This window comes from Sus scrofa, chromosome 3, assembly GCF_054392235.1.
Source record: "Sus scrofa isolate SSC_HxYL_T2T_F1_AM1 chromosome 3, Sscrofa_HxYL_maternal_Yorkshire_Landrace_v2.0, whole genome shotgun sequence".
Lineage (NCBI taxonomy): Eukaryota > Metazoa > Chordata > Mammalia > Artiodactyla > Suidae > Sus > Sus scrofa.
Window position 1 is genome coordinate 113,627,430 of NC_139385.1, and position 13,880 is coordinate 113,641,309.

The 13,880-nt window shown below is 37.4% G+C and overlaps 2 protein-coding genes across 34 annotated transcripts in view; one reads left to right on the top strand and one right to left on the bottom strand.

Moving 5' to 3' along the window:
- The window catches only part of ARHGEF33 (Rho guanine nucleotide exchange factor 33), a 133,272-nt gene that overhangs the window by 103,887 nt on the left and 15,505 nt on the right, over positions 1-13,880 (bottom strand). For all 30 annotated transcript variants that reach the window (XR_014842169.1, XR_014842172.1, XR_014842171.1 and 27 more), the window contains exons 3-4: positions 2,313-2,423; positions 621-670 (exon numbers count right to left, since the gene is read on the bottom strand). Coding sequence is in view for 23 of the 30 variants with exons in the window: in XM_085019499.1 (XP_084875625.1) it covers positions 621-670; positions 2,313-2,337 (75 nt within the window). In the remaining 7 variants the exon portion in view is untranslated. The remainder of the gene's footprint in view (positions 1-620; positions 671-2,312; positions 2,424-13,880) is intronic.
- Positions 1-13,880, top strand: part of LOC110260028 (uncharacterized) — a 78,335-nt gene that overhangs the window by 50,585 nt on the left and 13,870 nt on the right. For all 4 annotated transcript variants that reach the window (XM_085019512.1, XM_085019508.1, XM_085019510.1 and 1 more), the window contains 3 exons: positions 2,363-2,463; positions 4,391-4,570; positions 12,967-13,069. In XM_085019512.1, the coding sequence (XP_084875638.1) occupies positions 2,363-2,463; positions 4,391-4,395 (106 nt within the window). In that variant the 3' untranslated portion in view covers positions 4,396-4,570; positions 12,967-13,069. The remainder of the gene's footprint in view (positions 1-2,362; positions 2,464-4,390; positions 4,571-12,966; positions 13,070-13,880) is intronic.

Here is a 13,880-nt window from a genome sequence, read left to right on the forward strand (position 1 = left end):
TGCTTTTATTTACACATTTTGTCAAAATTAAGTCTATGATTATTAAGAAGAGAAATTTACTTTAAATTGCAGTTAGAAGATAGAAGCCAAAGAAATAACTATTTAGAGTCAAAGCAGCCCAGTGTAACTCTTGTTGCAAACCTATTACAGTGTTGTGTAGAACAATTATCTCCCTTGTAAATTAAAATATTCCCATTGTTTAAAAGAGCTTAAATTTTTTCCATCATCATGTTTGACCATTTTCTATGTTAAACCCCTTTTATTCTCAGTTCTCCCTGCTAAAATGAGAACTAAGGAAAATAGATCTCTCTCTGTCCCTTTCTCTGATGGAAAGGTTATTGCAGTGTAATGGCCATGCTGATGGTGGCAACAGGCAGAAAAAGCAGCATCAGTGTGGGAGAAGTGTGCTGTATGTTATAAACTGGATAAGCTGTCCTCAGTCATCACTTTTCTCAAGAGTACAGTGTGAATGACACTCTCTCTCCTGCCTGTCTCCAAGTCTTAAGTGAACACATACAATGATACGTGTAGAAGCTGTTGTGAGTGCTAAGAAAATGTATATGTAAAGGATAGTCGTCATTGTTATACACAGGAGAATTCAAAACAATCTGTGCTTTTACCTGGTAAATCTGTGTGGAAGGATTATTCATCGGTTTATGTTCATTCTCTCCTGTAGGGAGAAAGAGCTTTGTTTAATCAACACAACTCATTCCGTCCCTTTCCTCTTCAGACACATGCGGGAATAAGGGGACTTAGTGGAGCCTAAATCTGTGCCTGCATGACAAGAAACCAATGCTTCACCAAGATTCACCAAGAAGATAGATTGGCGTAGATGATTTTATATCACATCCTAATGACAAACATATCTACCGGAGATAACTCTTGTATTAGTTAACAACGCTTATACCCTAATGGGGCGGTTTCTCAGTCAAACTGAATGATGAAGGATCATTAATTAGCCAGGAGGGAATGCCCGTGAAGGGTCTCTCTCTTATTCTCAGGGCTGACTGAAGGTTACCTGAGGGGATAGTTCCACAGTCAAGAAGGCACCCATCCAGTTGTCACTCTGTTGTTCTCAGGAGGCCTGTGTAAGATATCCCTTCCTTCTCCTGCCTCTGATCCTTCCTAAACTTCTGAACTCTGCCCTTCTGTCACCACCCAGATCAGCTAAAGGAATCTTCTGTCCTCCTGGGTAGGAGGACTGATAAAAGGGAGTTGGCAATGCAAAGGGTCTGAGAAGGGTGCAGCAGGAAAACAAAACAAAAAACAGCATTATCAACACTAGACACTGTCAAACACAGGCCAAATACAGAGGAAATAGTAGGTTATGAAAACCTACTATTAGGGAGGAAAAAGGTTGGCCTAGACTATACCTTTTGGAATCATATTCGTTGGCCCTGAAGACCAGGCAATCCATGTAAAACATGCAGCCCTTTGCTCATCCATTTAGTTACATCTCTTTTGTGTCACATTGTATGTATCTAGCAATTTACAGATGAAACCCTTGGTTGCAAATATTTGGTTGTATGGATGTGTATATTGTTCTCCTAAGACATGCAGGTAGAGGAAATCCTTTCTTAGAGGAACAGCCTTGGTATTAAGTTCATAAGTAATATATAACCTCAACCCAGAATTTATATACACTAAGGGCTGTCCCTGTAAAATGCAGATGGTTTGAGATTACCAATATTCCCCACACAAGCTTGAGAAAAGATTTTTAGCCCATTTTGTGCTATGTTCCAATAGCCTAATATAATGGAGAATATATTAATTAAGAATCAGATATTAATATATTAATATAAGAATCAGAACTTGGGCACAGAGACCAGGCTCCCAGGTCAAACTTCGACACTTGGTGGTTGTAGCCTGAATTCTCTATGACTGTTTCCTTACCTGTCAATTGGAGATAATAACAGAACCTACTTTTATGTGGTTGATTCTACATGGTAAAGATTAAAAGAGAAAGCCCTTATGTTTCTAGGCCAGCCTGGAGGTGTTGTGTGTCTGTTAGTTGAATATGTATCTTGGCCTAATTCAGCAGATAGAATAATAATATTCTGAGTCAGTCCTAAAGTTATTGCTAAGAAAAATAAGATAATTATTCAGACCAAATTATATGTATATGTATACAGCATTTCCTATTTCTCCAGCACCAGGTCTGTGCTCTTCGTTGTCATTCTATTACGATGCGGAAATGCGTACTGTCAAGTTAACATGTTCTCATGTTTTGAGACAAGGGCAAGACAAAACTACAACTCGTATTTCTTAAATCCTGAGCCTTAAAGAGAGTGAGACGCAGGAAAAAATCTAACCTTGCTTTGTTTTGGTTTTTTCCATGGTGCCTGTTTCTTCTCTCCTCCAGCTTATTCTTCAACATTGCATCTTCATTGTCCCTGGATCAGGCCATCCCCTCCTCCTTGGACCTGTCAATTGAAATCAAGAGTAAGGGAGAGCAGGGAACAGGTAAAGTGACTGTACTTACTTTAGGTGTTAACTTTTTTTTTTAATGCCTTTGTTTTTTTATTACTTAGAATTTTTATTTTACATTTATTGAGACAGTCTTTTCAGATGGAGACCTAGGTTTTGCTATATAAAACACAGTATCCTCCAGACATCAAAGCACTGGAGATGCCAGATTATCTTTTAAGCTGCTGGCACTTTTTCTCCAAACTTTCATGCTGGAGCTTCTTAGATTTCACTGGATGACAAGAAAAGAAGGTTTTCGTTCAAAAGCCAGGATGGATAGTTCTTTCTCAAATGACAATTGAATTGCTTGTTGACTGAAACACCAAGGAATTGTGTTGTTACACCATCAGGAATAATAATCCAGTTGACGTATGCACAGCAATGACACCCAAAATCAGTAAATTAGGATTTACTAAATACAGAATTCTCTCTGCTACTTTTTTCCCTTTCTCATATGAGTCAAATAAGATGTGTCAGTACCTAGAGGTGTTAACTTTTAAAATTAAAGTGAACACAGCTCTTAGAGTCAACAGGTGGTATGTGCTATTTCAGGAGTGAAAATATTAAATAAATATTTCGCTTAAAATTCAAAGGTAGGAGTTCCCTGATGGCCTAATGGATTAAGGATCTGGGTGTTATCACTGCTGTGGCTTGGGTTCGATCCCTGGCCTGGGAATTTCTGCATGCCACCAGAGTGAGCAAAAAAAAAAAGAAAAAGAAAAACAATCAAAAGTCAAAGGTAAATATTTTGTCAACAAGTATGAGCGTCATTACTTAAAATTATGGTAGTTTTTAATATGCTATATTCTTTGGGGAGTCAAATCAATTAATTTAAACCCACTGATTTTATTAGTGGGGAATAGTTTAGGGAAATGGAAATTAACTTGAACAAATATGAAGGCTAATATATTGGTTTCTATTTAATTAAACATTAAGTTCCTTGATGGCCTTGTCCCCACTTTCAGCATATGGTAAACTTCTTTACAGCAGGAGATGCTTGTCAAATGTGACCTGGCTGTTGTGACCATTAGACACAGGATGCAATCTAACAAGCAAAAATAGTCAGTATTGTGAACATTGGTCCTGTTTTTTTTTTTTTTTTTCCATCTAGACTTTTAACCGTTTCCAATGATTGGGGAATTCTCTGACCTTATGAGTCTTGATCAGAGGCCTCCGCTTATAGAGGCTGACAATGCCAGGTTCTCCTAGCCTTCCTGGCAGCTAAGGCATGAGGAGCACATGATGCCACTTTCCCATCTGCCCACCCCAATTGAGACTGGCAGTTGCAGAAGAATTTCCTAAGGCATATATACTTGATATACTTTCTGCTTTTTTAGAAATATAAAGGATTCCAAAGACAGCAGCAGCAACAAGGGCAGTGCTGGTAACCACCCTGCACAGGCAGTCGAAGTAACTGAAGCTGCTGCTTTTGGTGCTTTCCTCACCAGAACAGCTGTACTATGTGATTTGGGGCATTGCTACTGGCTGCATAATCCCAAATTTGGTTCTTCAGTCTTCCAGCAATTCTATGAGCTGCCCACATCCTTTCAACACATTCCTTTGCTGCATAAATCTGCCAGAGTTATTTTCTATTGCTTTGCAACTAAGAAACTTGATTGAAACAATCAAAATATATTAATGCTATCCAAGATTGAGAAAGCTTTGTTCATTGCTCTAGAAATGACGTATCTAATTCATAGTGACAAAATGCAGATCAGTAGTTGCCTAAGGCAGGAGGTGGGCGTTTAACTGGGAAAAAGCTCAGGGAAATTTTAAGTGGGATGAAAATATTCTATTGCTTAATTGTGGTAGTGGTTATACAGGTGTGAAAATTTGTCAAAACTCATCAAAATGAATATTTGACTGGGTGCATTTTATCCCATATAATGTACCTCTTAAAGTAAAATTGATGTTTTATTCACAGGTTGAGGCCTGTGAAGCAAAATGATAAATTGGCACAGTCTGAAAGGTACACATGGGTGAAAAAGCATTGGTCGATAGCTACACGGTATAAATGAGAGATACAAAGAAAGGCCCAAAGTGAAGACCATATGCTACTTGGAGCCTTGGACATTTTTCATGTGAGCATGAAATTTATGTCAAGGTAAGACATGTTCCCTAGCTATCTGAATCTCTTTGATAGCTGATATAAGCATTACTAAGGTGAAAAGTTTCTACTCCTTGGCAATTGATAAGTAATCTGGTATTTAATGCATTCCATGCTGAATAATTAAGTCACAGAATGTTAGGGCTAAAAAGGCAATGAGAACATTTTTTGATCCTTCTTCATTTGTAGAAGCAACTGAGGCCTAGGGATGGGAAGAGAAGTGACCTGCTCAAAGCCACATAGCTTTGAAAATAATTGTTAGAGGTGATTTCTGTTTCTATTTGGAGAAGAAAATCTTGAAATACAGAAGTCATATCTTTAATGGGATTTTTGTAGATAATTAACTGCAGGGGATTTACTTATCTAATCTGCAACTAATTAAAAACAAACCCCCAAATCCCTGCATATATCATGGATAAAATGTAAATGTATGCATTTTCCAAGCTAAGATATCATCAAGCTCATGTATGTACAAATAGTTGCTGATTTCAAGTAGTAATAAAAGGTGTATGGTTACTAGAAAATACATTGGAAATTTTATTTTACTCTTAATTGGCTGCAGCCATGGCATGCAGAAGTTCCCTGGTCAGGGATTGAACCCAAGCCACAGCAGTGACAACACCAAATCCTTAACTGCTAGGCCACCAAGGAACTCCTATTTAATTTATTTAATTATGAAAGCAACCAAACTATATCATAAAAAAATTTAGAAAATATATAGAGTAGGAAAACCAAGTATAATGCCTCTACTTAATGATCACAATCATTTGATTCTATTGGCAGTCAGTCATTTTTCTCTTGGATGTTTTACCTGATTGTTAATGGAGCCTACCTATAATTTTTTTAATCTACTTTTTCACCTACAATAGCACATAAGCGTTTTACTTTCTTTTACAAATTGGATCGTTATTATTCATGCTGTTTCTATTCTGGGCATTTGGGCGGAGGGGAGTGTTTCTCCCAAGGTCTAGCCAGTGTTAATCTACTGGTATTCTTCCATTTTTTTCTCCATCCTCATAGAACCACATTCAAATATATATATTTATTTATATATTAAACTATATTAATTATATAATATATTAATATATTATATATACACATATGTGGTGGGACTGTCATGTAGGTTCACACTGTACCTCTCTGCATCATCTCTCTCACTTAATACGTCTTTCCAAGTTAATTGGTATTGTTCTAACAAATCATTTTTAGTGGCTGCATGATCTCCATGGTAGGAATGACCTGTGTTAATCATTCCTGTTTTGATAGACATTCCTTTTATTTCCATTATTTTGTCAGTGCAAACAGTGCTACAACAAACATCTAAGTATACAGAGCCATATATATTGGTGCTTTTATTATGGGGAGTGGTGTTATTTATTTATTTCCTTTTTATGACCATACCTGTGACATGCAGAATTTACCTAGCTAGGGGTCAAACTGGAGCTGCAGCTGCAGACTACACTACGGCCACAGCAATGCCAAATCTGAGCTGCATCTGTGACCTACACCACAACTTGGGGCAGTGCTGGATCCTTAACCCACCGAGTGAGGCCAGGGATTGGGCCCACGTCCCCACAGACTCTGTGTCAGAATTTAACCCACTGAGCCGCAATAGTAACTTCTATTATGGGGGGTTTTAATGGATGTGACTAGGCTGCTTTCCAAAACGACTGTATTTATTCTCATTTCCTCCAGGAATATTGCATAAGGAGATTTTCTCCTGCATCCCAGCCAATAGTGGATGTTAACACTTTTTAGTTCTTGCCAGTCTGATGGGTGACAAGTGATATTTCATAGTTACTTTTGCTAATTTCTAGTGCTATTAAGCATATCTACATGTACTTACTCGACATTTAGATTTACTCTTCTGTGATTATCTATTCCAATGCTTTGCATATTTTTTTGGCCATACCATGGCACAAAGAAGTTCCTGGCCAGGGATCAAACCCACACCACAGCAGTAACCTGAGCCACAGCAGTGCCAATGCCAGATCCTTAACTACTAGGCCACCAGGGAACTCCTGCTTTGCATATTTTTAAGAGAGTCATCTGCCTTTTCCTTAATAAGGGCTTTTACATTATATAGATTATATCTTTGTCACATGATTTATGAATACTTTTCCCATCTGTCTTTTTGTCTTTTGACTTTGTAAACACATTTACTTTTTTTTTTTTTGTCTTTTTGTTTTTTAGGGCTGCACCAGGGGCATATGGAGGTTCCCAGGCTAGGGGTCGAATTGGATCTGTAGCCTCCAGCCTATGCCAGAACCACGGCAACACAGGATCTGAGCTGCGTCTGCGACCTACACCACAGCTCGTGGCAACGCTGGATCCTTAACCCACTGAGCAAGGCAAGGGATCAAACCCGGGTCCTCATGGATGCTAGTCAGGTTCTTTAACCACTGAGCCATAACAGTAACTCCTAAACACATTTACTATTGAGACAGTTTTTAATTTTTGAAGACAAATAAATTTTTCCTTAATTATTTCTAGGTTTCTTGAGTTGGTTTAAAAGCTCTCCTCAGCCCTAAAGTTTATATATTTTTTCCTATATTTTCTTCTAAGGTTTTTTATGATTAAGTATTTAATTCATCTGGAATTTTTAAAATTTTTTTTAACTTAAAAATTTTTTTATTTTTTTGTCTTTTTTGGTCTTATTAGGGCCACACCTGCGGCATATAGAGATTCCCAGGCTAGGGGTCCAATCAGAGCAGCAGCTGCCAGCCTACGCCAGAGCCACAGCAATGCCAGATCCTAGATGTGTCTGTGACCTACACCACAGCTCATGGCAACGCCAGATCCGTAAACCACTGAGCGAGGCCAGGGATCAAACCCAGAACTTCATGGTTCCTATTCGGATTCATTTCTGCTGCACCACGATGGGAACTCCAAGAATTTGTTTTTATATATGGGCTAAGGAAGTGTTCAATTCCATTTTCTAGATAGCTAGCCACTTGTAGCTGTACCAGTTATTACATAAATCATCATTTTCCTCCACAGAATTGAAATACCATTTCTGTGACGTATTAAATTCCCATATATACTGAGCTCTGCTATGGACTCTCTATTCAATCTGATCTATCCCTATTCCAGAATTACAAATTATATGGTTCTTTAGTGTCTTAAAGATATTTGGTGAGGCAAGTCAGCTATTATTCTTTTTCTAATTTGCTTTTCCTGACACATTTTCCCATAGGAATAAATATGTTGCATGATTATCTTACCCATTACAAAAAATATTGAAATTTTCATTGGAATTGAATTGATTTATATATTAGTACAGGAGAATTGGTATTTTTCTTACATCAAATCTTGTCATTGAGGAGGAATATAATTCCTTATTTGTCTGAATCTTGTTTTAGCTTTTTCAATCAGATTTTATAGTTTTCTCTTAAAGTTCCTATATTTTTCCTGAAAATTTATTCTTTGGTATTTTATAGCTTTTATTGCTATTGTTAAAGTCAGTTTTTCCAAGATGGTTTTTCTATCCTCTTTCTCTCTGCATATCTATTTTTTACTTGGCCACCTTACTGAATTCCTTTATTAATTATGGAATATTTTTAAAATAAATATGTCTTGATAATTTATCCTTATTTTTAAACTTTATACTGGTTATTTCATTGCTGCATTTTATTGTATTCCTGGAGCTTCTAGAATAATGTTTACTAACAATGGTAACTGTGGATATCATTATCTATCTTCTGATTTTAATGCAAATGGCTTTAAAGTTATTTACAATAACATTTTCTATCTTTGAGAAATAATCTACATCATACTTAACTAATTTCTATAGTCTTATTTTACTAAAATTTCTTGTTAGGAATGGCTTCTGTATTTTATCAGTCCTTTTAGCAGCTTTTGATAGAATTGCCATTTTCTCCTTTAATTTATTATTGTAATGAATTATACTGATTCCCTGATGTTGAATCATCCTTACATTCCTGGAATTTTTGCTTGGTCATGGGATATAGTTTTTTTATAGTCTATTGGATTCTATTTGTTAATATTTAGACATTTTTGGATCTATATTCTTGAGTTATTTTGATCAGTAGAGGATGTTTTGGGTTTGGGTATTTTACTTTGGGGGGTGGTAATAAGTTTATTCTGGTTTCTTAAAATGATTAGAGGGTTTTTATCTTTTACTATAATCTAGAAATTTTTCAGTTAAGTTGGAATTATCTGTTCATTGAAAGATAATAGAGCATAGCTATGAAAACATTTGGTATTGGTACCTTTTTAAATATTTTTTATTTTATTATTATTATTGCTGTTTTGCTCTTTAGGACCGCACCCGAGGCATATGGAGATTCCCAGGCTAGGGGTCCAATCGGAGCTACAGCTGCCGGCCTAAGCCACAGCCACAGCAACACAGGATCCCAGCCACATCTACAACCTACACCACCCCTCGTGGCAACACCAGGTGCTTAGCCCACTGAATGAGGCCAGGGATCAAAACCCACAACCTCATGGTTCCTAGTCAGATTCTTTTCCACTGCACCATGACGGGAACTCCTTGGTGCCTTTTTTAAAAAGTAGATCTTTAAACTTTATTCAGTTTCTTCAAAGGTATTGGTGTACTCAACTTTTTAACTTTATAATTTATATTTTCCTTGTTTGTCAACAGATCTGTTGATAGGGAATAAGTATCTTTCCATGCGCGATATAAGAAGTGGTGGAGAAGGAATGAATATTTATTGACCAGCTGCTATGTGCCATGCACTACGAGTCATATTTTATTTATATTGTCACATCTAATTGAATCCTCATATTGATCTTGTTTAATTTGGATCATTATCCTCATTTTATTGATGAGAATTTTGAGGCTTGGGAAAATGAGATAATAATGTGCTCAGGATCACAGATAAGAAATGGGAGTGGAGGAGTTCCCGTTGTGGCGCAGTGGTTAACGAATCCGACTAGGAACCATGAGGTTGTGGATTCAAGCCCTGGCCTTGCTCAGTGGGTTAAGTATCCCGCGTTGCTGTGAGCTGTGGTGTAGGTTGCAGATGTGGCTCAGATCCCACATTGCTGTGGCTCTGGTATAGGCTGATGGCTACAGCTCTGATTCAACCCCTAGCCTGGGAACCTCCATATGCCATAGGAGCGGCCCTAGAAAAGGCAAAAAGACCAAAAAAAAAAAAAAAAAAAGGAAAGAAATGGGAATGGAGTCAGATTGGAACTCAGGCCTCTGTGATTTTAGAATTGATGGATCTACTCCTGGATTTCTCCAAATAGTTTCAAAATCATTATATTTAATTAATGAAAAATTGTTGTTTGAGGAATCATTATTCTCCCCCCTGCCAGTATTGAATATTAGGATCATTTTCTGTTTTTCATTGTAATAAATGAATTTTTAATATAGCTTTTTCCTCTTAAGATAATTTTACTTAGGCTAGATTTACAGAAGAGAATTACTGGTTTGAAGAGTTGACCATATTAATGAGTAATATATACTGAAAGATATATCTGAAAAGGGGAAAATAGCAGGAGAGTATGACTTTTTCTGGAAACAGCTATACTACACTCTGAAATTTCCTGTGAGATCTTACTTGTAGTCTGCTTCATTGTCTATAGGAATCCTTTGCTCTCTGAGCCCAGTAATTCTTTACCCTGCCCTTCATAGTCGCAGAGTCACTGCCTACCTTTGAATAAATCAGATGCTGGAACCAAGTTAACATGTTGCTACTCCTCCCCAGCCTTCCTTCTTTCTTTCCACCTTTACAATAGCAATGCTAGCCTCTAAAAACAGCTATCTAGGCCACAGCAGACCCTTGAGAAAATACTGGTAAGTTTTTAGAAAAAGCCTGTTTGTCTGATCATTACCTAGAGCAATGGTTTTAGTCTGTATTTTGAAGCCCTCAGGGTTTTTTGAGCCTGCCTTGGGAGCAGAGTGAAAGTCACCATGCTGGTGGGTTCTGGGCCCCCCTTCCCATCCCCTTCAGCCAGTCTCTCTGCTCTCATCTAATTCACAACCCGTAGCTTTGGGGGAAGGATTTCCTTTTAAAATGTGATTCTGCTGCTTTAAAAAGCTTCTAAAATTATAGAGAAATAGGAATGTTGAAACATGAGCCTAAAGAGTTATAACCAGATTTTTATGAAATTAAGTCAAGTGATAAAATTAACACTATTAATAAAGTTAATAGAAGCCTAAAGAATACAGAAAAATCTCCTGCCCCTCCCCCATCCTGACCTAGAATGTGTACCCCACACACAAATGCAGGCATAATACCACAAAAACTTAGGATTGTCTATTACTTTCCAATTACTGCTGTGACAAAAAAAGAAAGTTTGGCACTTTGGGGAATTGAAATTAATTGAAAGTAGACTTGAGTTAATTTCCACTCCGGTGTCCTTATTGAATGGGCCTTTAGTGCACATTTCTAATTTAGTAGAATGAGAACTTTTATGTTGGGGGAGGGTAATGAAGAATTATTTTCCCCTGAAACTGAAGTAATTCATCAGGACAAATCGTGCAACTGTTTTCAGGGAGGAACGTCTATATGATCTTTGCGATGTAGAAAAGTGCTTTGAAAAATATTGTAAACAGTTGTTTGTTTTTTCCGTCCAGCCTAAAAGCAGCCTATGTTTCATGAAATGACATATTTCATGACCTTGTTTGTACCTGCATCGTATTTTTCAAAGCACCCTCACTTGATCGTTGTGGCAATGCTGTGCAATGGCCAGGACTCATTGCCATCCATTTTATACAGAAGGAAACTGTAGCTCTGAACAATTAAGGAAGTAGCTCCAAGTAAGACCTTCATTCTTTCTATTGTTGTCTATCTTTAAATAAACTACTTCATGTCACAGGATTGCAAAGGACTATAATATAAAAAACTACTTTTAGTGTCATTAAAAATCTATCGGAATTCCCGCCATGGTGCAGCAGGTTAAGAATCTGACTACAGTGGAGGTGTAGGTTCAATCCCTGGTTTGGTGCAGTGGGTTGAAGAATCTGATATTGCTGCAACTGCAGCATAGGTGGCAGCTATTGCTCCGATTCAACCCCTGGCCCAGGAACTTCCATATGCTGTGGGTGTGGCCATAAAATTTTTTTAAAAAGAAATCTATCAGTTTTTTTGTGGGGTCTGATAGCTATTTGAAAAAATAGTTGCAATGGATTGGTAGAATGAGAAGGTTTTGACAAGTCTGATGAGAGATAGGGAGACTGAAAGAGAAAGAAAACAGAGTAGGGCAAAAAATAGTATATAACCCCAATTCAGAGGCTATGAAATATTATTTTAAAAATTCTATGTGCATTTTATTGCCAATAACTTTTAAAGCCACGTGAAATAGACAGTTTTCTAGGAAAACAAAGATTGTTGAACTTTGGTTTAAAAACTTGTTTTAAAACAAATGTTGTTGAACTTTGTTTTAAAAACTGTAAATTACAATGGCTGTCTCTAGAAGATATTGAAAGGGGGATGTCAAGTGTCTATCCCCCAAATAAGAAAAAATCCTAGAACAAAAAAAAAAAAGAATTAAAAAAAAGGAAAAATCCTAGATAATATCACTGGAAATTTCTTTCTTTCTTTCTTTCTTTCTTTCTTTTTTTTTTTTTTTTGTCTTTTTGCCTTTTCTTGGGCCCCTCCTGCGGCCTATGGAGCTTCCCAGGCTAGGGGTCTAATCAGAGCTGTAGCCACCGGCCTATGCCAGAGCCACAGTAACACGGGATCCGAGCCGCGTCTGAAACCTATACCACAGCTCACGGCAACACCGGATCCTTGACCCACTGAGCAAGGCCAGGGATAGAACCCGCAACCTCATGGTTCCTAGTCGGATTCGTTAACCACTGAGCCATGACGGGAACTCCTGGAAATTTCTATAAATAACAATAACTGTGTTATTTAATCCAGAATAAAAAAAAAACAATGTATGTAAATCACTACATCTGTTCTAGGAGGTTCTGTTACCAAATCTACTCTAATACAGCCTGAATAAATATACTAATATTTTAAATGAAATATCAGAGAACAAAAATACAACACTATGACCAGCAGTTTGTTCTAGGTTATAAAAATGTCTTGATGCTTAGAAATCTATTAATATAATTCGGTAATCAATATAATGTAAAACACACACACACACAAAGTGCACAGTGTGACCCTGCGAATCCAAATAAGGAGATAAAGCAATTTTCACAAAACATAGGTTTATATGCAGGTGTTTAAAATAAGGATGCCTCAGTGATACTGTAACATTTTATACCCACTTCCCCTAATATATATAATCATCTCATCCTTGAATTCATAGCAATTTATGATGACAAAGGTAATAAACCAAAGAATTAAAATAGGACTCTCACCAGACATCCCAAATAATAAGTATTCTTATTTTGAAAATGGTTCTTGGTCCTCAAAGCAGCCTCTTACTTGACCTTTTCTCAAATGTAGGTGTTGCTAGAAAAAGGGTGGTGGCCCCCACCACTGAATCAGGTCACAAGGCCATCATCACATCCTTGGTAAACTGCCCGAATGCTGGTTCCCTCACCAGACTGTAAGTAGAGTGTATGTTTTATTCATCTTTGTATCCCCAGCACCTTGCCCCACCCTCTCTGAGCTTGTGCTCAACAAGTGTTTGTGGAAGTAAACTGAATTCTCATTTAATAGACTACAAGATAAATATGCTTTTTACCACATGTGCTTCACATGAGCAAAAAAATATTCAGTGGTAAATATAGAAGGAGTTTAGCCTAGAAGTGATTTTTATTATGAAAAATATTCCTATTTTATTCTATTAAGCAGAATTTCACTTGCAGAAATATATCCTCTGTGCCCACCATTAGGCTTGACAAACAAAGAGAGAGTAAGTAAGATTTCAGAACAAATGGCCCTGCACCAAAATTAATTATAACTGATGTTCCAAGGTTGCCAGCAATCTCAGAGTGCCCAGAGCCCAAGAGAAGAGGGGCAGAGTACAGGGAGCGGGCAATTCTGTAGCTCAGAGAGCACACAGAGGTTCTTCACATGCAAATATGAAGTAATAATTTCCCCCCACCTCCACTACATCGGCACATTAATTTTTTATTTTCTCTATCCAATATCAGTTAAGGACTTCCAGCTGGGTCACAGTAGGTTATGGATCCAGCATTGCCTCAGCTGTGGTATAGATCGCAGCCACGGCTCAGATTTGATCCCTGGCCTGGGAATGTCTGCATGCCTCAGATGCAGAATAATAATAATATAATATCAGTTAAGGTAGAGTAATTTTATTGAGTTGCTATGTGTCCACATCAATCCGAAAAAAAGAACACCAGCATGTTACACACACACACACACACACACACACACATCCATTGGCTAGAGGT